The following is a 21,023-nucleotide window of genomic DNA, read 5'->3' on the forward strand; positions in this document are numbered from 1 at the left end:
TCTTTTATCTAAATTTTTATTTTTTATCTCAATTTTTCAAAGAAAACTTTGTATTGCTAGTATAGCTTACTGCTAACTCCTCTACTGCAAATTTGAAATGTATATATCTTTTTAAAAAATAGGATGCAAGAATCTACTTACTGTACCCCTCAAAGTCATGATATAGTGTAGTGGGATTTGAACCAAACTTCAAGGGAAAAGCAAATTTGGACCGTATCTAGAAGAATAATATATAAGTTGCCGCTTTGACACAGAGCTCTCTGCTAAGGCTTACAAGGGCTGTCATGCCTTGTGACCTACTTGCCGCTTGTGTCAAGAGGCGCCACGTGGGGTTCGGTGCCCTTCTTCTAAAGTGTTGCCTTGGTTCCCCCTTGAAGAGGGCAGGTGACCCCAGGCCTGTAAGGATGCTGGCAGTAATGAATTTTTATTTTTCTGTAAGCCTCACTCTAAATCAGATTCTACATTATTTTAGTGTCTATATATAAAAAGATGACCAATTGAAATTCAAATGTATGAGAATGAAGGTTTTCTGTCCAACACAGCGGCCTTTGTTTTTAGCTCTAGTAGGTACTTTGCATCAAAACAAGGCAGCTTTCCTCTTTGCTTCTGCAATCACCATGTGTGTCTGGATAGCAAATACATCTTCACTGATGCATACCAGAAGTGAGATAGAGTGTGCACTAGTTTTCCAGTTGTATTTTTTAAGTTTGCTGAGAGATTTAGATGTGTAGTCTTAAGAAAAACCAAAGTATTCTTTCTGAAACATGCAAATGTGTCTTCATCACCTAGGAAACTATTATGGGACACCCAAACCTCCCAGCCAGCCGGTCAGTGGGAAAGTGATCACAACGGATGCCTTGCAGAGCCTTCAAGCTGGCTCCAAGCAGTCGACCCCAAAGCGAACCAAGTCTTACAATGATATGCAAAATGCTGGCATAGCCCATGCAGAGAATGAGGAGGAGGAAGATGTTCCTGAAATGAGCAGTAGCTTCACAGGTAAAGGCGGGCCCCTGCATGGAAGTGGGGGAGGGGGAGGTGCGAGGAGTAGGAGCAGGCTGCCGCTTTGGAGGGGCTTCAGGGTCTCCAGAGTCATCCAGACCACCCAGTGCTGGGAGAAGCGTTGTCCTGTCCTTGGGCTTCTTCTCAACGATATTTTAACTTTCCCCAAATATTTTAATCAAGGTGGAATATGTATATTTTTAAAAAAGGAGCCAAGAAATGCCAGCTTGATTTGTTTTACTCAAAATGATGTATTTAACTTATTTTACTCTTTGGATTTTCTTGGTCTTGAAACATCTCATGTCCATATAATTATGGGTGATTATGATAATAAAGAGAAATACGAGAATTTATTTTCTCAGTTTAATGTCAAGATGCTGTGTGGAGCACCATCCCTTTCTCTCACACCTTACTCTAAACACCTTTCAAGGGTAAACGGAAAAAAAATTGCAAGGTCTGACCATGCACATGCATTTATTATGGAGCATGTGGAGCTGATTGCACTGTATGCGCGTGTCTCCAGTCAGAGCTGTGTACCTCCAGCTTCGACATGCTGTGTGGGCCAGGGAGGGAGTTCCAAGAGCAGCACATCGGGACAAGGTCATTTGGTCTAGGTGTTGCCCAGCTCTCGGGAGCACCATACAGAGGTACAGGGGTGTTCTGGGTGGGTGCAGTGACTCAGAACCACTAAGGCATATTTTCTACTGCCTCAGGTTTGACCTTATGTAATAACTTGGACTATAAGAGCCGTGTATTGCATGTGTTACTCCAGCCTATAATTTGACTCAGCAAAGCGTTTTGTTTCTTCAATTTTTCTAATATTTTATTTATTTATTTATTTTAATTTGTGGAACCAGGGATTGAACTCAAGCTCTTGTGCTTGCCAGGGAAGCTTTTATTCTACTGAGCCATCTCCCTGGCCCCTTTTTACTTCTTTAGAGTGATAGCTATGGACCAACCTACCGTCTCCATCATAGTACACCTTCCTCTCCTATGGTCCTTTTCTCACAGCGCCATGCTCTCACCATTAGTTTGGTAGCCTGAGCCCCAAGCGTCGGAGAGATTGGTAGGCTTGCATTTTCCCCAGCATAGAATATTCAAGGAAAAGTTTCTTATTTTGAATACTGTCTGCAGGCGGTGTGGGTCTCTCTGAGGTTTCATAAAATCTGTCGACCAAGTTGAAAACCCTAAAATTTGTTGAGATGGAAGTTACAAAGTTCTTTGATGACTTTATTACTACAGCAATATCATGGCTGAGCCCTTTTGCAGGAAATAGTGGATGAAGGAGAAGGAGATATTTAATACCATGGTGTGGTTCTTGGTATTTGTTTTCTTACGGACATTTTGGTAGCTCACCTGTACATTGACAGGCCAGAATTAGGTTGCTTCTGCATTTTTCCTGAGGACTCCCAGATTCGCTCTCATGCAAATTTCCATTTTCTCGATTGGAAAGTGATGGACCAACAGCTCCACAGTTACAGTATCTAAAATAAATTCACCACATTATGTCTGTCTTTATTAGAATTGACTGACTTCACCCCTTGACACCGTGTCATCCATTTATAATAGATCTCACCAAAATTAAAACTGATTATTAAAAAGTGTGAACATCTTTTTTTTTAAATCTAGTACTTTAATGTCTTGACACTTGATAAATAAGAATAACACTATCATATAACATAAATGTAGAGGGGCCACAACAAAGAGAAACCTCCGGGGAGAGGGTGCCAGGAGACAGTTGTGCCCAGCAGTTGTGTGGGCCTCCTGTGTGCCCTGTTCCACATTATGTGGGCTTCTCCAAAGAAGCAGGCATAGGGCACAGGAGCTAGCTCAGCAGCATGCGAACCTGCCTGGCATGCACAAGATCCTGAGTTCAATTCCTGGTACCACCAAAAAAAGCAAGCACAAAGTAGATATAACTGACGTAGGTCTTCATTGTTTCCTACTTCTAAGTTCTGGAAAAGCCATGTGCCTCGGACAGTCTGACCCCATATCATCCACACTTGAAATTCTGGCTTCTAAGCGCAGCACGTCAGCCCATGCCATGACTGCTGAAATCCCATGGTCATGAGTTAGTTTCTGCACAAAACAAAAACTCAAGTGGCCTCTGTGCCTTCACTAGTAAGACTAAAATGTCACCACTGAGGATCTGTCATGTACTTATTAACTGATACTCATTCTTTCAAAAATTGACATATCAATCAGTCCATGCTATGTGTGTGCAATTTGTTGTGTTGAAGCATTTTGTACTTTGAGCCAAACTAAATCTACCATGTACGTTAAGCCTAGCTTAACAGCAGCATAATGTGATCTGGGTGAGCCAGCTATAGTCAGCATCAGAATCACATCCAGAGGAAAAACCATGGGGGCCCATTAAAAATGATGCTCATCAGGATATCTGCTGTTACCTTTCCTGCCCTTTGCTCGGCTTTCTTGGCTGTCATAATGTTTCTAATTTTTTCATTTTTTGTACTGGGTCTCACTATGCAGTTCAGACTTGTAGTGATCCTCCTGTTTTCAGCCTCCCCAGTACCAGGATTACAGGCATGCAGCAGTGCGTAGGTCTCAGGGGCGGGCTCAGCACCCCCAGGCGCGGGGCCAGCACAGCCTGCTGTGCCAGGGATCAAACCCAGTCCTTGTGCTCGCCTAAGCAAGCGCTTAGTCCACTGAGCTAGTTCAGTGGCCCTTATGCTTGGCGTTTTTGAAGGACTCATAGCTGACACATCGGATCACTGGCACTGTCTGGAGGTCAGCCAGCTGTGTGGGCAGACGCAGGCCACCAAAGCTGGCCCTGCTCCCGTTCTGCAGCTGATGACCGAGGTTGGAGTACAAATACCCCACAGGATGGGCTGTGGGCCCCCAGACAGTGGGACTGTCTTCCACAGAACACAATTAATGGGCCTAAGTGGAGCCACTGAGAAAGAGAAGACTCCTTGTGTGATGTTAATAAAGACAGAATGATACTGTTGGCCAGTGCACAGTTGCTCATGCAGTCACAAAAAAGCTTTTCTAAAACTATTTTGCTTGTTTTCCACAGCTTGAAAATGATGTAATAAGCCTCCACAACTAAAACTTCTCTGATTTAGCCATTGATCACCTCCAGAAGATGACAAAGCATTGATCGTATTTCTAGGCTCTTTTCCTAGCACCCCCCATTGACCATTAGCTTGCTCGCGCTTTCGTTGGTAGGCGATGGTAAAGCCCTGTTTTGAACGTTAAACTACAGCCCTCGCAGAGCTAATGTTTCTGTACTACTGTGTGAAAGACACATTTCCTTATGCATTCTCCAGGGAGGTCAAGTGGCCTCTCCAGAGCCACAAAGTTCCAGTGAGTGTCACAAACACCATTCCAGTTCTGAAAGTCCAGCTCGAGTGTGCGTGCACTTTGGTGTGCTGTTGTTTTGCATCAGTCCTAACTGCCCTAAGCAGCCCGAGCTGTGTTGACCAATTTGCACAGTAAGAGGTGCACATAAGTCCAAGTGCATGTCCAGCTTAAGCTAAGCCTCGGGAAGGATTTTTGCACGCGAGCATGTACCCTCACAGCCTTTCCAAAAGCCCCCAAGAGAGAATGTGCATGCCTGTGTGCATGTTAGCTCATTTATATCTGGACACTTCTGGTTTACTATGAATACACATGCTGTTTGTGTGCATTATTGTTTTCAAACCATTCTCACATGTATCTTGTCTGCCTCCTGGAAATCTTGGGAGATAGCACCTCAGATGTTCTGTTCTCAGCTTCCTCGTGAGAACACTACAGGAAGTGCAGTCTGTGCCCCTGGGCTTCAGGTGCCAGCTTGCCGCGTCCCCATCTCTGCTCACTCCAGCATGCTCCTCTGCGTGCACTCCGTGGTGTCGTCAGCAGCCTGCAGTTACAAGTGTTAGCAGTGCTCCTGAGTGTTTTGTAAATCGAATAAAAGATTCTATATTTTTCAAAGTCCTGAGCATGTACCCAAGTCAGGGTTCCTTACTGAGGCTATGCATGCTTGAACCGGGCTGCGTCTGTCCCGCCCCTCGGATTTGGACTTTCCATCTGCATTCGGAAACTGCATCAAGATTCCCTCTAACTGGAAAGAAAACGAGGACACATAAAATAAAAACACAAGCCAGGCGTGATGGTCCACCTTTGTAATCCCAGGACTCTGGGAAGCTAAGGCAGGAGGATAACAAGTCCAAGCAAAGGGCTCAGTTCTGAATACTGTTGCTCCCAGGATCACACCTTCAACACAGACTTGGGGGACACAAGAGTCCACAGTGAGGCAACAGCCTGACAATTTAGTGACTTACCAAGATCTTGTATCAAAATAAAAAGAGGGGCTGAAGGTATAGCTCAGTGTGAAGGTTCTGGGTTCAGTCCTTAGTAATGCATAAATTAGCTAATTAAATAATAAATTTAAAAACAAACACTTGGATAATTTAAAATATCTAGTTGTGGAAGAGAAATATGTTTCTTCAGGAGATTAAAATTACTTAGACAGGGGCTGGAGAGATGGCTCGGTGGTCTAAAGCACCTACTTGGAACAAGCTTGGCAAAGCACAGGGACCGCGGTTCGATCCCCCAGCACCACATGCCAGCCAGCCCTGCCCCCTGGTGGGCTGAGCTGGCCCCACACACACACACACACACACACACACACAAAAAATAAAAAAAAAAAAAAACTAAAAAAAAAATAAAATAAAATTACTTAGACATGTTTCTAGCAAAACTAGTTTTTCTTTCTAGTAGTTTAGCTTTGGGAAGCCTAGCAGAATTGGGGAGGGGGTATTCTTGGTACAGGGAATTGAACTCAGAACCTTGTGCCTGCCAGGCAGGCACTGTGCCACCCTGGCCTAGAATTTTGGTTTTAACATGAATTAAGTATATTCAGTGTTAAACTGAGTCTCTTACATCAGGTAGCCCATCTATAGCACCTACCCTTTTCTCTTACACCCATTTTCTATGAAAGTGGCTCAATTAAAATTAATAGTGAAATTATTGATCCCTTCCTCGTGGTTTGCTGCCTCTTGTATAAATCTCTAAACATGAACACAAGTTGGGTGTAGTGACAGCCATTGTCTCTGTTACTTAGGGTGCTTGAGGAAATCCCCTTGAGGTGAAAAGATTGATTTCAGCCAGTTTCAGGGGCTCAGACGGTGTTCTTGGCTCCACCCTTGGTGGGCCTCTGGTAAAGCAGTGGGGAGTGTGTCTGGTAAGCAGGAAAAGACAGAGGACGTGGCCAGGAGCTACAGGTGCCCTTTCAGGCTTCCTGCCTGCTTTATGTGTGTGGGATATGTGGATGCCTTCGGTTCTGTGACCTGTGCATTGTGCCCCTTTGACAGATAGGAAAGTGCTCTGAAAGGTAAAGTTGGTTCCATCTACACAGTGGTTGACCTGTGGTCTCATGTCATAACCTACTTTTTCTGACTCCTTGTAACACTAGCAGTCTGGGCCAGACCTGCCCTAAAGGCAAAAATCAGTGACACTCTTGATAAGAGGGGGGCGGTGATGGTAGTGGCAGCTGGCAAGTGGCTCCAGCTGTGAATTAGACGCTGTTCTGAGGGCTTCACAGGCACTGAGTCATGTACGCCTCCCCGGCCTGTGCATTCGGTGTCGTCGTCATCTGCGTTTCCAGGTGAGGAAACGGAGGCGTGAATGTGGTCCTCACTAGCGAGTAGTAAAGCCAGGAAGCAAGCACAAGCCCTGAGGCTCTAGAGTCAGTCCTTGTAATCAAACTTCCACTTTTTGCTTGTGCCAGATTGCATTATTTGAAAAAAGAATTTTATTAATGAAAAATTGGAAGATTTCAAAAAATATATACAGATTTCCTTTTATAAAAAAGTTAGAGGTCTGAAATCCTAAACGCACTTTATGGTGGGCACTGAGTCCCTAGAGCGGTGGCCTTGTGCGCTCCGTGCCACCTGCATCCTTTGAGCCTGCGGGGGGAGGCTGGTCCTGAGGCACCGCCCCCTACCCAGCACGGTGCCACCGAGGCTGTGGGCATCGTGCCGCGTCAGAATGTCAGGCGCAGATGCAGAAGGTGAAGTGCACCTTTGTGCAGCTGATAGTCCATCTCACAGTTCCTTTTCGTTCTTTGAAAATTCCTTGTGTCTTCAGTGTCCACCAGCTAAATCACGGACATGTTTTTAGAATATGGTGTATGTTTTGAATTTGGCCCTAAACCTGACCTCCAGAGTAGGGCGCCAACAAGAGAAGCAAGGCTGAATGTTTTTATTCCTTCCAGGGGTTGAAGTCATGTTGTCACTGATCAGTCATTTCAGAGTGGGCAGTTTTTTGTTTTTCCCGTTTTGGCCCAAGTTCCTCTTTGTTCTCTCAAATTTATAGTTGCTTTATTCATCTGGATTCTTTGGTACATTTTGAAGAACATTTATAGTGGTTTCAGCAAGAAAGTGACTTGGGGAAGTGACATCACTGAAGAGGGCAGTCGGGCCTTGATTTCAGTGTGGAATTCAAGGCTGGGTGAGGGCTCTCAAGCAGCGTTCCCTGTCTTCCAGCTCTGCTCTCCTCCATGTGGCCCCATTTTTCAGTAGATCTTGCCATGCTGTGTGGAAGTGCCCACCAGCATCCACAGTCTAACAGCCTGTCACCCAAACTTCCCCAGCATCCAGAGGTCACATTCCAGAAAGTGTCCATGTCTGACCTTTATTGGTTTGCTTTAATTCCTGAAGTAACTGCAAAGGCAGGAACATTTTCCTGAGGTAAGAGTGTGACTTGGAGCCAGTCTCGGGGTAGGGGTGATTTCCTAAAGAGAGTTGAATGTGCTACTAGAAGATGAGTGGCTAGTGCAGGGTGGGAAAGACCTCCAGGCTGCTTCCTCAGAGGTGCTGGAGTTGGGGGACGTGTTTGCTCCTCACCCGGCAGGTCCTCCATCCGGTGCTTAGCTTGCCTTCATCTTGTGTGTCATTGGGAGCTGCTCATCAGAGACAACTTTGAGAACAGGCTTTTATTATTCTTCAGTCTGCTTTCACTCACTCAAAAATGTCTGCAGAGGAATTACTGTGGAAGATAGAAAATTACTGAGTTCCCTAAATATTATGTTTTAAGGCCCCATGGAGATTGACGTTTATTATCATCGGCTTCCATAGAAATGTGGCCAGAACGTCAATAGTGCTGCTGTGGACACACGGGTGACGTCACTCCTGATGCTTCCGGTCACTGAGAGGACGAGGAGGCTGGTGCTCTTGGAGCTTTATGTTAGGACCCGAGTGCCGCAGTCCACCCACACGGCATTGCTCTGGGGTGGCTGACTGCCTTGCGTTTCACAAGAACAGTCTCTTCTCTCCCAAAAGTCTCAGATCTGTAAGCTGTCTCCGTATTGTAAACTTCTTTGTACATTGCAGCTTAGTTTGTCAGTCTTTGATCTTTGCCAGTGTCTACAAAAAAATGTTTTAAATAATTTTTTAAATGTCCAAAGGGGAAAAACCCACCATTACCGTGTTTCCCATGTGGCTTTGCTTCCTGAGCTGCGAAGTCATATAGTATGAGTGGAATGAGGGGCGGTTCAGTCTGTGTTTCACAGGGCTCCTGAGTTGCAGAATCTTCAGGGGATCTTTCTGTGCTGTCTCCACGGTTCTGAGCAGAACCCTGCTGAACCCAGAGCCTTGCACGCGCTACGCAGGGTGCGCCGTGGGACCACATGCTTTTGTGCTTACCTGTCTTTTTCTGTGTCCCCCACAACCTGACCGCAGCCGATTCTGGGGACCAGGACGAGCACGCTCTCCGGGAGGCAGCGCTCTCATCTGCGAACAGCGGCATCGCTGCTGCCCCCGTCACGGACCCTTCGCAGAAGTTCCCTCAGTACCTACCTCTTTCTGCAGAGGATAACTTAGGTCCTCTACCTGAAAACTGGGAGATGGCCTATACGGAAAATGGAGAAGTCTACTTTATAGAGTAAAGTATACCCTTCTTTGTACCTGAGTCTGTCTGTCTCTTCCACTGCCTCCCTCTCCCAGCAGCTGCAGATGCGCATAACATCTGAAAGAGCTGATCACTCGCTGATGCTACTCTTGGAAAGATTTAACAACTCTATGTGAAGTGAATTTCTTACTCAAATCCAGGTGTTAATAGTCTTAGAGTTTTCTGTATAGAGAATTATACTTGCTTAGTCACAGGAACAGGTGTGCACAGGCGATACACAAAGTACATTTATGTATCTGTCTACATACTGTTACAAGTGAGATTTGTGTATATTCTTCTGTGATACTGTTTTTACGGTTTACCTAACAGTAGAAATTTCACTCTGTATAAATATAACAGATATAACTGCTTCTAAAAATAATTTAATTGACCTTTTTTGATGATACCTAAAAGTGTGGTGAATATTAGTGATAAAATGAGTCAAAATAGCGTGTGCTCAGAAGGTGACAGCTGTTGGCTGGGAAAATTGCCTTGTCTCAGATTTTCCTGAATGGTTCTAATTCTGGGTGTCTCCTCACTGTTTGCTAAAGTTACTTGTTACTTGCTGAAGGATGTAGAAGTATATGGGTGGACCATCCTAGTCATTGAGCCAGAACAGTTTGAAGACACACAAGGTTAATAATTTCCCCCAAAAGTTGGGTGACTGAATCAGGATTTATGTACATGTCTGTCTGTCTACCTATCTAGATAAAAATATAAGGAATGTGATTAGCCATTAAAATTATAAATTCTTTGGTTATTTTTTCTTAATTTGGTTGTGATTTGCTTACTGTTGAACTTTAGACTTCTTCGTTTGTTTGGGATCTGACTCTACTGTATGTGCAATTTGTAGGCATTTTCTGTGAGTTTCAGTCTTCGTTGTTTCACTGTGATTGTTGAGCAGAAGTACTCAACTTCGATGGGGCATGATTTATCAGTTTTTTGTTTTACTGTAATAGCTAAGAGATCATCGCCTAACCCAAAGTCATAATGACTTCATCCTATAAGACTCTTACAAGTTTTATAGTTCCAACAGTCTTATGTTCCTTATATTTAGGTCTATGTGTTAGGTCTAGTGTTTTTCTTTTTCTTTTTTATTTTCTGTATTTAGGACAGGGCCTACAGGGTTACACTACGTAGATCGTAGATCGGACTTGTAGTAATTCTCCCGTTTTCAGCTTCCCGAGTGCTGAGATTACAGGCACACACCACCACACTCAGTCTCAATTACCGACTCAGCATGCCCTGTGGGCGGAGCTGGCATGGTGCCCTGGGGCTCGAACCCCCGGCCCTAAACAGGCACTTTAGTCTGCTGAGCTCTCAGGCTGGCCCTTCTTTCGTTCATTTTGTGGGACTGAACCCAGGGCCTTCACACTGAGCTGCACCTCCAGGCCCCAGGCTCCTTTCTAGATTTTGGTACAGGTTCTCCCTCAATTGCCCAGTCTTCCTCCCAGCTTCCCAGAGGACCTTGCCTCCACACACACACCTTTATTCTTTGTTTGGAAGTTATGTTCTTAGTGGTTTGTTTATGGTTTACCGTATGAATCTGAGTGGCGGGATACGTGTGTTTTCAGCGGGGGATACACTTTGAGGTAGATCAACAGCAGTGTGGTTTTTCCTGTAATGCTGCAAGCACTCACTGTGTGTTCTGGTCGCACGCTGTAGATCTGCTGTGCAGGCCGAGATGGAAGGCCTGGCCTAGGTGAACAGCACCAGAGGCGGGCACAGTGGAGGAGAGCGTGCGGAGTCTCACACGTGTGTGTGCATTTGTTTCTGTGATGAAGAAGATGCAGTTCTGTGTACAGAATCTGAGATCATCTATTAATAGTTAGATTTAAATAGGGAATGTGTTTTCTAACCATATTATCCATTTCTGTGGGTTTTGAATTTTTTATACTTAACATGTATTATATAATTAGAAAAAGTAGGAAAAATGAGAAAGTCTAATTTTCCTAAGCACAGGAGAGTGGGGAAAGGCTTGTATCTCAGAACAGCCTCTATGAGGAGCTGCATGGTGAGAACTCTGAGCTCTGTGAGAGCGAGCCTGGGGTCCCTGCAGCCAGAGGGCGCCGCCCGCCCGCAGACCAAACTTCCGTCTAGTGCGAATGGGAGGTATGCACGTGGAATGAGGGGGAGCGGGGGTCTCCTGAGAGGCAGAGCAGGGCAGTGATTGTCACCTGGAGAGTCACCACCGGCCAGGCAGGAGGCCTGGGGAAGGAGGAGGTGCCAGCTTGCATCTCATCTCATCTTCCATATCGGTAGACAGAGGAGGTCTGCAAATCCTGCCTGTCAGACTGTCCTGAGAAGTGGTGGAGACACTGAGTGAAGCATTAATGAGTAACAGTGAACTCTCCTTATGATTACTGTTGCGGTTTTCATCATCATCATTTGTGGTTATTACGGAGAAGTTTGAACACCATTAAAATAAAAATAGATGTCAGCTATAAGCTCAGGATTTATGCTTAGCTTTTAAAAAATTGTTGTTTGTTTTTTTTTTTATGAACAGAATATATTTATTGAGAGAAAGAAAGCTCCTGTCCAAGAGAGGGACAGGAGGGGGCCCAAGCGGGTAGTTCCCCGGGAAGCTGTCTCTTCCAAGGACTTTTATAGTGTAAAACCATGTGAGGCTAAGGTAGAGAGAATAGGAACTCGCTTAGGTGGGCAGGAGGTGGGACAAAACTATGGTCAGCCAATGGGATTACATATGAGACAGGGTCTTTTCCTGTTGCGGGTTGGAATGTGGGATAGGGTCTCTTTCTGTTGGGGGTTGGGCTAGTGACTCACTTGGGTCTTTCCAGGTGATTGATACCTATTTAGAATATCAATCCCAGGTGCTACTCGTTTAGCAAAAAATTCCTTCTGAAACTGTTTAGTAAGGAAGAATTGTGCTGAGAAAATAAAGTATAACAGAGACATTCCTGATACAGAATAGTATGTGCAGTTCAAGTGCTGGGAAGGAATGCACAGGTCCCTTGCTGAAGGCTGGACTGAGGATTTTAGAACAGCGAGCTGGATATGTATATGCTCATGGTTCTTGAGCTGTTAGCCTCCAGACCTGGGTCTGGCTTGCAGCAGAGTGCAGTGCTTTGTCAGCTTTCAAAACTGAATTTACTCTCAGCTGATGCCTAACGTTTTTCTTTTTTCTCGGAACTGGGGATTGAACTCAGGCCCTTGCGCTTGCCAGGGAAACACTTATTCCACTGAGCCATCTCCCTAGCTCCTGATGCCTAAGGTTTAAAGGATGGCACAAAGACAGGGTTATGAGGGGGGGATATTCTGTCAGAGGCTGTCAGGTGCTGTAGATACGCGGGGCAAAGGGTGTGGTGCAGTGGCAAAGTGCTTGGGTAGCGTGTACTAGTCCCTCGTTTGCTCCTCAGTGCCACTAAACAAATAAATATGCTGTTTGGATTTTAGCTTAAGTTATATATCATGGTTACTGAAGTTTTCAAGTTTTTTTCATTCTGAAAAACAATTTTTTTAGTGTTTTATATTGAATAGCAAGTTTCATTTCAGTAGAATTAGAGTATGTATATATGTGTGTATTAGTTTTACAGTTTGGGAAAAATCTAAAATGCTGCAAGTGGAAAAGCACATTTAAAAATCAAGCATGGACTTAGAAACCTTAGAAATTGTATAGAAAATGAATCTAAGAAAATTGAAAAGGTAAGCACATAAAGCCAACTGCTCTAGAGGGAGAGCGTCAGAAGAGTGTCAACTTGTTCCCGGAGTTTTGTTTTTGTCATTGAGCCCTGAGTTGGGGCTAGAGAAGCCAGCAGCCCAGAAGTAGCCATGAATACACACACTGCAAGTCTCTAGCTGAAGGCTCAGGAAGGTGTACTCTCAGACAGGAGGTTTTGCTGAACACGCGTTGTACTCCAGGCCACAGCCAGAACAACCATGGCCCCACCCTGCCCCATCCGCCGCAGTCAGGCGAAAACAAAGCCTCCCCTACTGGGGTGCTGCTGGCAGGGAGCTGCAGTGAGATGGGAACCATCCTGGCCCCCCTGGACTCTGTGAGGACCCCTGAAGGGAGGCTGGACTCCCACCCCACCTACAGGAATCCGCACTTTCTGGAGTCAGGGTTGTTGGCACTGCCAGCGGTTACGTCCAGCCCCTTCCCGCCCGGTGCTTTGGTTTCAGTCAGGCCTGCTGGGAAGCTGGCATTGCCTTCCCATCCAGCCGGTGTCACCATCCACAAAGAGCCAGATGAGACCCAGCTAGAGTAACGAGTAGCTAGCTCCTCCTTTTCTGTCTGGGCCAGTCAGGGAAAGCTATCAAAAATTGAAGGTTTAAATAACACCCATCGTTCTGTGCTGTCATATCCCAATAGCCAGAAAAAGCAAAAAATAAATTTGTGTACCAAGATCCGAGAAAGTTTCAAACTGAGTAAAAAAGCTATCAGCAGATGTCAACACCAAGATGATGGAGATGTTAGAATTATTTAACAAAAATTTCAACTAGCCATTACAAAAATATTTTAAGAAGAATAGTAGCCATGCTTGAAATAAACAGAAGAATAGAATGTTTCAGCAAAAATAGTGTTAGGAAGACAACAGCAGATACACAAAGGAGAAATGCTTGAACTCCAGAGCACCACATCAAAATAAAATGCTCTGTGGGTAGATTTAGCATCACCCTGTTGTTCAGTGAAGAATGGAAGGGAGAGCAGCAGGAACCGTAGCTTGAAGACAGCAGATGGAACTTCCCGGATATGAGCAGCACAAAAATGACCGAGGAAAAGGAAAGGAACCTCCAGGGGCTTCCAGCAGGCAAGAAAAGCCAAACATTCATCATTGGAGCTCTAGACGAAGAAGTGGTGAGACTGGCAGAAGGAGAAGTTCTTGAAGAACTTACACCCGAAACTCCTCCAGAGGGCGGCCAGATAGCTCAGCAGACTAGGGCACATACTTAGGCAGAGTTCAGGGGCCGGGATTCGACCCCTGGCCTGCTGTGCCAGCCCCTCCCATGCGGTGCACCGAGATGGCAAATGAGACTGGGTGTGATGGCGCACGCCTGTAATCCCAGCTCCTAGGAAGCTGAAAATAGGATCACTACGAGTCCAATCTACATAGTGAGACCCTGTAGACTCTGTACTAAATACAAAAAAAAAAAAAAAAAAAGTCCTCCAAATCTGGCAAGAAAAATAAGAGCACAGGTTCAAGAAGCCAAGTAAACAAACAGAATAAACCCAGAGAATACACACATAGTCAAATTTTTGAAAACTAAAATCAAAACTTTTGAAATGAACAAGAGAAATGAAACCTCCTATATGTGAAGGAAGTCATTCAGATGGCATATCTCAGTTCTCTGTGGACAGCTGAGACCAAAAGGAAGAAACACAGCATGTTTCAGGTGCTAGAGGAAAGGAAAAAGTAACTCGGTGTTCTGTACCCAGTGAAAATATTCTTTAGAATGAAGAAAAAGTAAGAGTATTCTTAACATGAAAAACACTGAAACTTTGGGCCAGGGGCCTTCCCTGAATGACTGACTAAAGGATGTTCTCTGAACAAAACGAATTCTAAAAGAACCCTTAGAACTTTAGGAAGAGGAAAAAACAGTGAAAAAAGCAAAGGTGATATGTTTTTCTTCTTTCCTTGATTTTTCTGAAGTAAAGATTGAAGATGAAATAGTTCTTTTTCCCCAGTCTACACAAAGCTCATTTTCAGGCAGTTTTCTTATAATGGGGGCAGGAAAGAGATTATAAATGAAGATAAGCTTTGTACACTTTAATCAAGCTGGGGGGATTAATGACGCTGCTCCACTGTGATTGTAAGTGTGTGTGACGTGTGCGTGTGAACTACCATTTTAAGAGCTGCACAGAGAGGCACACCGAGAAGCACAGGACATAAATAAAACAGGAATCTAAATTTGAATAACCCTGAAGAAGAATGGACAAATACACTGGAGAAAAGAAAGCCAAAAGTAGAAAAAGCAAAGTGAGCCATGAAGTTATCAGTAATTATGCTAAGTGAAGTAACCAAAAACAGTCACTAAAAGATCAGCACAAAGTGCAGTTAAATGTCAACCTAGTTATATGCTCTCTACAAAACTTCATTCTAAAAATAACAGGTATGTTGACAGTGAAATATTGGGAAAAAAATACCTTACAAATGTGAGTCAGTAAAAAACAAGAGTTGCATAAAATCAGATAAACTCACAAAGTCTCCAGACACTCAGAAAGTGTGTAGCACATTTCTAAGAAACCTATGAATCAAACAAGAGTCACAAGAAAAAAACAGCGCTGTGCTGGCCATGGAAACTGGGCCGGTGGTGCACGCCTGTAATCCCAGTGCTGGGGAGGCTGAGACAGGAGGATCACTACAAGTCGGAACCATGTAGTGAGACCCTGTGCCAAATAAATAAATAAAATTGAAAAGAAAAGTTGCTTAGAAAAATTGAACTAAATGAAAATAGAACATATCAAAATACATGGGACACAGCCAAGATGATGGTAAAAGGTAAATTCATAGTATTATATATGTACATTAGAAAAGACTGAAGTTTAAAATGAATAATCTATAAGTTTTTATCCCAGGAACTTTGAAAAAGAGGAATAAATAATTAAACTCAAGCAGATAGAAGGAAATAATAAAGAATAAAATTCTATCAAACCGAAAGCAGAAGACCAAGGGAGAAAACTGCTAAAACAAATGACTGGTTCTTCAAAAGGTTAACAGAGCTGCAGAGCGTCCAGCAAGCAGCACTGACAAAGAAAAGCAGGCATCGCCAGTATTAGGGATCTTCAGAGATTCAGCATGAGGGAGTGCTGCTGACAGACGCACACACACACACACACACACACACACACACACACACAGACTCGGCGACTTCAGTGAAGTAGACCAGTCCCTCAAGAAGCACAGAGCACTACAACACGTCTTGTATAAATTCGATCATTTAAATATCCCTTTAACTGCTAAGAGAAAGTGAATCTGTAATTTTAAAACTCTGGGGAAAAAATCTCAGGCCCAGGTGGTTTCACTGGAAAGAACACACACCATTTATACATATTCTCTTCTAAAAAATAGAAAAATAATTGAAAGAAGATCTGATTATTTTTATGAAGGTGTTATTACACTAATACCCAAACTAAACAAAGAGTACCAAAAAGATGCAGAATTTTTAATTGAATATTACCACTCAGCCATCTAGACTGTTCTTAGGATGTGGAATTTCTGTAATGATGCAAGTTGAGGTCAGTAGCACTCGGCCAGCTCATGTGACGTCCTGAGTGTGATCCCCAGCAACACACACACACACACACACACACACGGAAGGAAGAAAAGTAAGTCAATATAACCCACCATATTAAGTCTTAAAAAAAAAAAAAGTGAGCATATTAACGCAAAGAGAGCACTTAGAAAATGAATTATTCATAAGAAAACTCAGAAAACCCAAAGGGAAAAATGTTGTTGGTTTAATGACAAGCATATATGGCAAACCCATTGCCAGTATTACGATTGAGAAAAACCAGATGTCAGCTGTCACCACTGTTAGGAGACATCATGCCAAAACCAGCCAGCGTTATAAGTCCACAGGAAATAAAATTTGTATTTGGAAAGGAAGAAATAAAACTCCCTCTTTGCATATTACATGAGTATATAGAAAACAGTATTAAAAGTACCCCCAAAACCTTACAGATGAGTTCAGTGAGGGTTCGTGGAGGAAGACAGGCACATCACCTCGTTGTATGTCTGTGTGCTAGCAGTGGACAAGTTGGACACCAGCGTTTGGGGTGCACTGTGTAGTTACTCAGAGAGTGGCATCTTAGTGTTAATCTAATAATGGGATTCTGTATGCTGTAAGCTATGAAATGAAAGAAGTCAAAGAAACATTAAATAAATGGAAAGAGTGACCATGGATTGAAAGACTCAGAATAGTTTAAAGTGTCAGTGCTCCTGAAAGGTTTAGTGCGTTTCTTTGTCAAAGTCTCAGTGAGGTGTTCTGTGGATAGTGACAGGTTTCTTTAAAATGTACCATCGTAATTGCAAAGGAGCTGAAATAGCTGCAACATTTGAACAACAAAACTCGGAGGCAGCAGCCTTCGCACTGTCAAGACTTGCTGTCCTGCCTGGGCAGGAAGGGCCGTGCGGTGCTGATGGAGGAGCCCACATGGATCCCTCGGCAGAATGCGTAATCCAGAAGTGGGCCCACCTGGGGCCCGGCGTGAGACCAGCTTGAGACGAGACAGCATTGTTAATAAGTGACACACAAGTGGACAACAATGGCATATAAATTAAGCCTAAACCTCATGCCCTACATGAAAAATTAACTTAAGCGGTAGACTAAAATGTAAAACATAAAGCAATTAAGCATCTAGAAAAAAAGAGAATCTTTGAAATCTAAGTCTAGGCAAATATTCTTAGGTTTGTCTTTAAAAGCATGATCCAAAAATAAAAAATAAAAAAAACTAATAAATCCAGCCTATTGAAATGAAAAAAAAGTTTGATTTATAGATAATTCTAATAAAAGGATGAAAATACCAACTATTAAGTAGGAGAAAATATTTGCAGACCTCATATCTGTATCTTAAATATATAAAGACACCAATAAAAATAAACCATTCAATTAAAACATGGATTAAAAACAAACATTTTGTTAAATAAAATATATAGGGAGTTGTAAATGCACATGAAAATGTATTCAACTCCTTTATCTTCAGAGGAATGCAAAGTGAAATATGAGATGCCGTTGTACCTCCTAGGGTGGCTGAAGTAAGAAACAATGGCAGCAGTAAGCCTTGGCAGCTCCGAGAGGGGCTGGACCGCTAGCACAGTGCTGATGGGAACGTAAATTTCATGTCCGGAAAACAGGCCCTAAGAACTGAACAGAACACTGTTGAGGCCAGCAGTTGTGCGCTTCACCTGCCCCAGAGCAGTGTGTGTGAGTGTTGGTCACAAATGTTGTTAGAACAGTGAAGCCAGAGATGCCTTTCGGTGGCCAGCCGAACATTTCCACGCCGCGCAGCTCTCCTTACTCAGGAGAAGAACCAGTCGTCGGGACAACACGGCAGCCCCGATGGGGATTATGCCCGTGAAGAACACCAGCTGTGAAGGGCTGCACATGGCAGGTCTACTGGTATGACATTCTGGAAGAAATAGAATTGTAGAAAGGAAAATAAATTTGTGGTCCACGAGGACTAAGGAGAGGCTCAGGAGGAGCGAAGAGAGAGCCAGGTTTGTGGCCGTGAGGGACCTCATGATAGACGGCTGTGGTGTTTTAAGTGTTCTGTGTCTCCCCTGTAGGTATCAGCGCCTGGATGTCACAGTGCGCACGTTCACAGGTGTTGCCTTTGATGGTGCTGAGGTGAAGTGTGAGAGGCTCCCTCGCTTGCTTGTCATCACAGCATGCAAATCTACACTCAGTTCAAAGCAAAAGTTGGTTTTTTAAGATCTTGTGCCATCTAAGCATCCCAGCAGCCACCATTGTCGCTGTCTGGAATAGTGCCAGCCGTGGATTCCAAGGCAAGAATGTCAGGGTCTGATTTCCAGTTCTGCTGTTTATCATCAGAGTGTCCTTAGGCATGTCATCGGCTCTCTGTCCTTGGTTTTCTCATTTGTCAGGTGGGGAGTAGCAATTCAGTATTGGCAGTTCCTCCCTCAGGGTCACTTTAAGAATCAAGCGGGGGGGGGGGGGGGGCAGGGAGATGGCTCAGTAGAATAAGGGCCTGAGTTCAATCCCTGGTTCCACAAAAAAAAAAAAAATATCAAGCTGTATTGGGTATATAGAATGCTTAGGCGCTGTTAGCTATGAGTGGTCCAAAAAGTGGCAGTGGTGGCATTTACTAGATTATCTTTTAATTGTCACTTGAGCTAAGAAGTATGCATTTGTATATTTTGTCACTTATGCCATAACTTTAATAATTCAAGAGATTAAACAAAATATTCTGTGTAGGGATCCGTTGGTCTCACTGTGATCAGTTCCACCCATGGAGATATGGTGGCAGGCATGAGAAAGACAGACAAGAAGACAAAAGCTGGGCTAGGTGGTCGCTAGTGTGCCTGATGGGCAGGACTAAGGCAATCACAACAGAACAGTCCTTCTTTCATTCTTCTGCAAAGTTAGTTAACATGTGACACAGGTTGCCTAGCCACTCATAGCTGTCCTTAACCAGACAGGATGTTTATCTCAGGACTAAGGTAGCTTATTTGCTTTAGGCACTGAGGCCCAGTCCCGCCTACCACATTTGATCAATTTCCTAGCTTTCTGCACTCCCAAAAATTCTCACTCTCAAAAAAAAAAAAAAATTTTTTTTTTTTTTTGAGACAGTCTCACTGTAGTTCAGGCTGGCCTCGAATTTGTGGGGATCCTTCGGCCTCAGCCTCGCAAGTGCTGGGATTACAGGCCTGTGCGACCATACCTGACCCAAACATAAAGTTGTTTTCTGAATTGCTTGCTTTCACTTGTCGTTTGTTGCCATCTCTGTGGGACTTGGAGCACGCTACCCAGCCCTGTCAGCTAGTGTGGAGTCCGTGTTCCAGCAGGACTGCAGCTTGTCTGCGCTGCTGTGAGGCACAAGGGCCAGCTGCTTCCACCCACCTGGGATGTTGCTCACACTAGTGAAGGGCCATGCTGTGCCTGTGGGGAGTTTTCGCAGTGCCTTGCCTTTCTGTGTCGAAAGCCCCAGTCAGTGTCTGCTGAAACATCCCATCTGCGGTGGACTCCGCCTTCCAGGAGGGGATGAGTGGCATATTTAGCTTCTCTAGGCTTTTCCTCAGCTCAGATTCTATCATGATAGGTAATTGGGATTGCCGTCAGTTTGTCAGAAGTGTCATTTAGGGCGCTGTGATGAATGAAGTGTGGTAGTTCTGAGCTGCTAGTGTGCACTGAGGTACTGTCACGCTGTCATGAGGGTGCTCCTGTAATAGCGTGAGGGAAATAGCAGCCTTCCTTATGAATAGCAGCATCCAAAATTTAAATCAGAGATGAATTTAAAACAAATTAAAATGTGTTCTTTGGCAAATGTGAAGACTACCATAAGTCTAGGTAAGAGTAGACAGAACAGGCAAAGCCTGTTGTTTTTCAAATGCAAAGCTCGTGTTGCATGGTAAGCTTTCAGTGATTCGGTGATCCTGTCTTAGGTAGGGAAAAATGCCTCTCTGAGATTCCAAGATAGTTCCCAGGCAGGCTGTCTTCTGCTGTGGTTTGCTGTTGGTTCAGGTGTGTCTAAATTTCTTCTGAAATTACTTTCTTTTTTTTCCTTTTTCTTTTTAACTGAGTGTCTTGGTTTTTGTTTCTGGATTGCAGCCACAACACAAAAACAACATCTTGGTTAGACCCTCGGTGCCTGAACAAACAGCAGAAGCCTCTGGAAGAGTGTGAAGATGATGGTAAGAATGGGCAGCCCGCAGGTGGAGTGAGTGGGGCCTGTTCACCTATGCAGATTTAAGGCCAGCTGGCTGTTCACAGTGAGGTCCTCATAGGTTATCCAGTTCCAGGAAATGCATGTGGTTTTCAGAAGAGCAGTTCATTTTCAAGTAAAGGAGGAGCAAACTAGTATCTCCTTGGAGGTAGAATCTGAGCTCAGCAGAAGCTATTCCAATTTGTCCTCTGTGTTCAGTCATATGGAACAGAGGCTAGCATTTGGAAGAACTGGGCACCTGCCATCCTGGCCACGCACACCCGCAGGATCCCAGTCCTGGGTTGTACAGCTCTCAGGAAGACTTTGAGAGCTTTCTTGGCTTCCACATCCTTTGTTACTGTATCATTCCCCAGTCTGGGGTAGGGGAAGCATACCTTGATGTGCTTGGGTACTTCTATGACTTGCAATATATGCATCATATCTGAAGAGTACATTCTTCTAGAAAGAGGCTGAGATGTTACCTTCTACTCACCTCTCTTTTTATTTTGGGAACAAAGTATCTATAAGACTTTTTGTTGAAAAAGTTTATTTCAAAGCTGTGGAAGTTTTAATTACTTGCCCAAAATGAAATTTCAAAAACTGAAGACAGTAAGTCTGTTGCTTTTCCATCTACAACACGTTCTACCAAGATTACTTCTTGTCCTGGACTTACCCAAACGGAAAGGTCATGGTGCTGCTCCTCAGTCGCTGCTGGCATTTGAATTAATAGTTATTGAATACACATTTTTTTCTGTAAGATAAGCTTAAGTTTACTAATTCATCCTATAATGAA

The 21,023-nt window shown here is 44.0% G+C and overlaps 1 protein-coding gene across 15 annotated transcripts in view; it reads left to right on the forward strand.

Annotated features, from left to right (window-relative positions):
- The window catches only part of Magi1 (membrane associated guanylate kinase, WW and PDZ domain containing 1), a 660,109-nt gene that overhangs the window by 550,588 nt on the left and 88,498 nt on the right, over window positions 1–21,023 (forward strand). For all 15 annotated transcript variants that reach the window (XM_023705000.1, XM_023705008.1, XM_023704998.1 and 12 more), the window contains exons 4-6: window positions 790–996; window positions 8,682–8,883; window positions 20,137–20,219. In XM_023705000.1, coding sequence (XP_023560768.1) covers window positions 790–996; window positions 8,682–8,883; window positions 20,137–20,219 — 492 coding nt within the window. The remainder of the gene's footprint in view (window positions 1–789; window positions 997–8,681; window positions 8,884–20,136; window positions 20,220–21,023) is intronic.

Source organism: Octodon degus, unplaced genomic scaffold (assembly GCF_000260255.1).
Source record: "Octodon degus isolate 3935 unplaced genomic scaffold, OctDeg1.0 scaffold00210, whole genome shotgun sequence".
Taxonomy (NCBI): Eukaryota; Metazoa; Chordata; class Mammalia; order Rodentia; family Octodontidae; genus Octodon; species Octodon degus.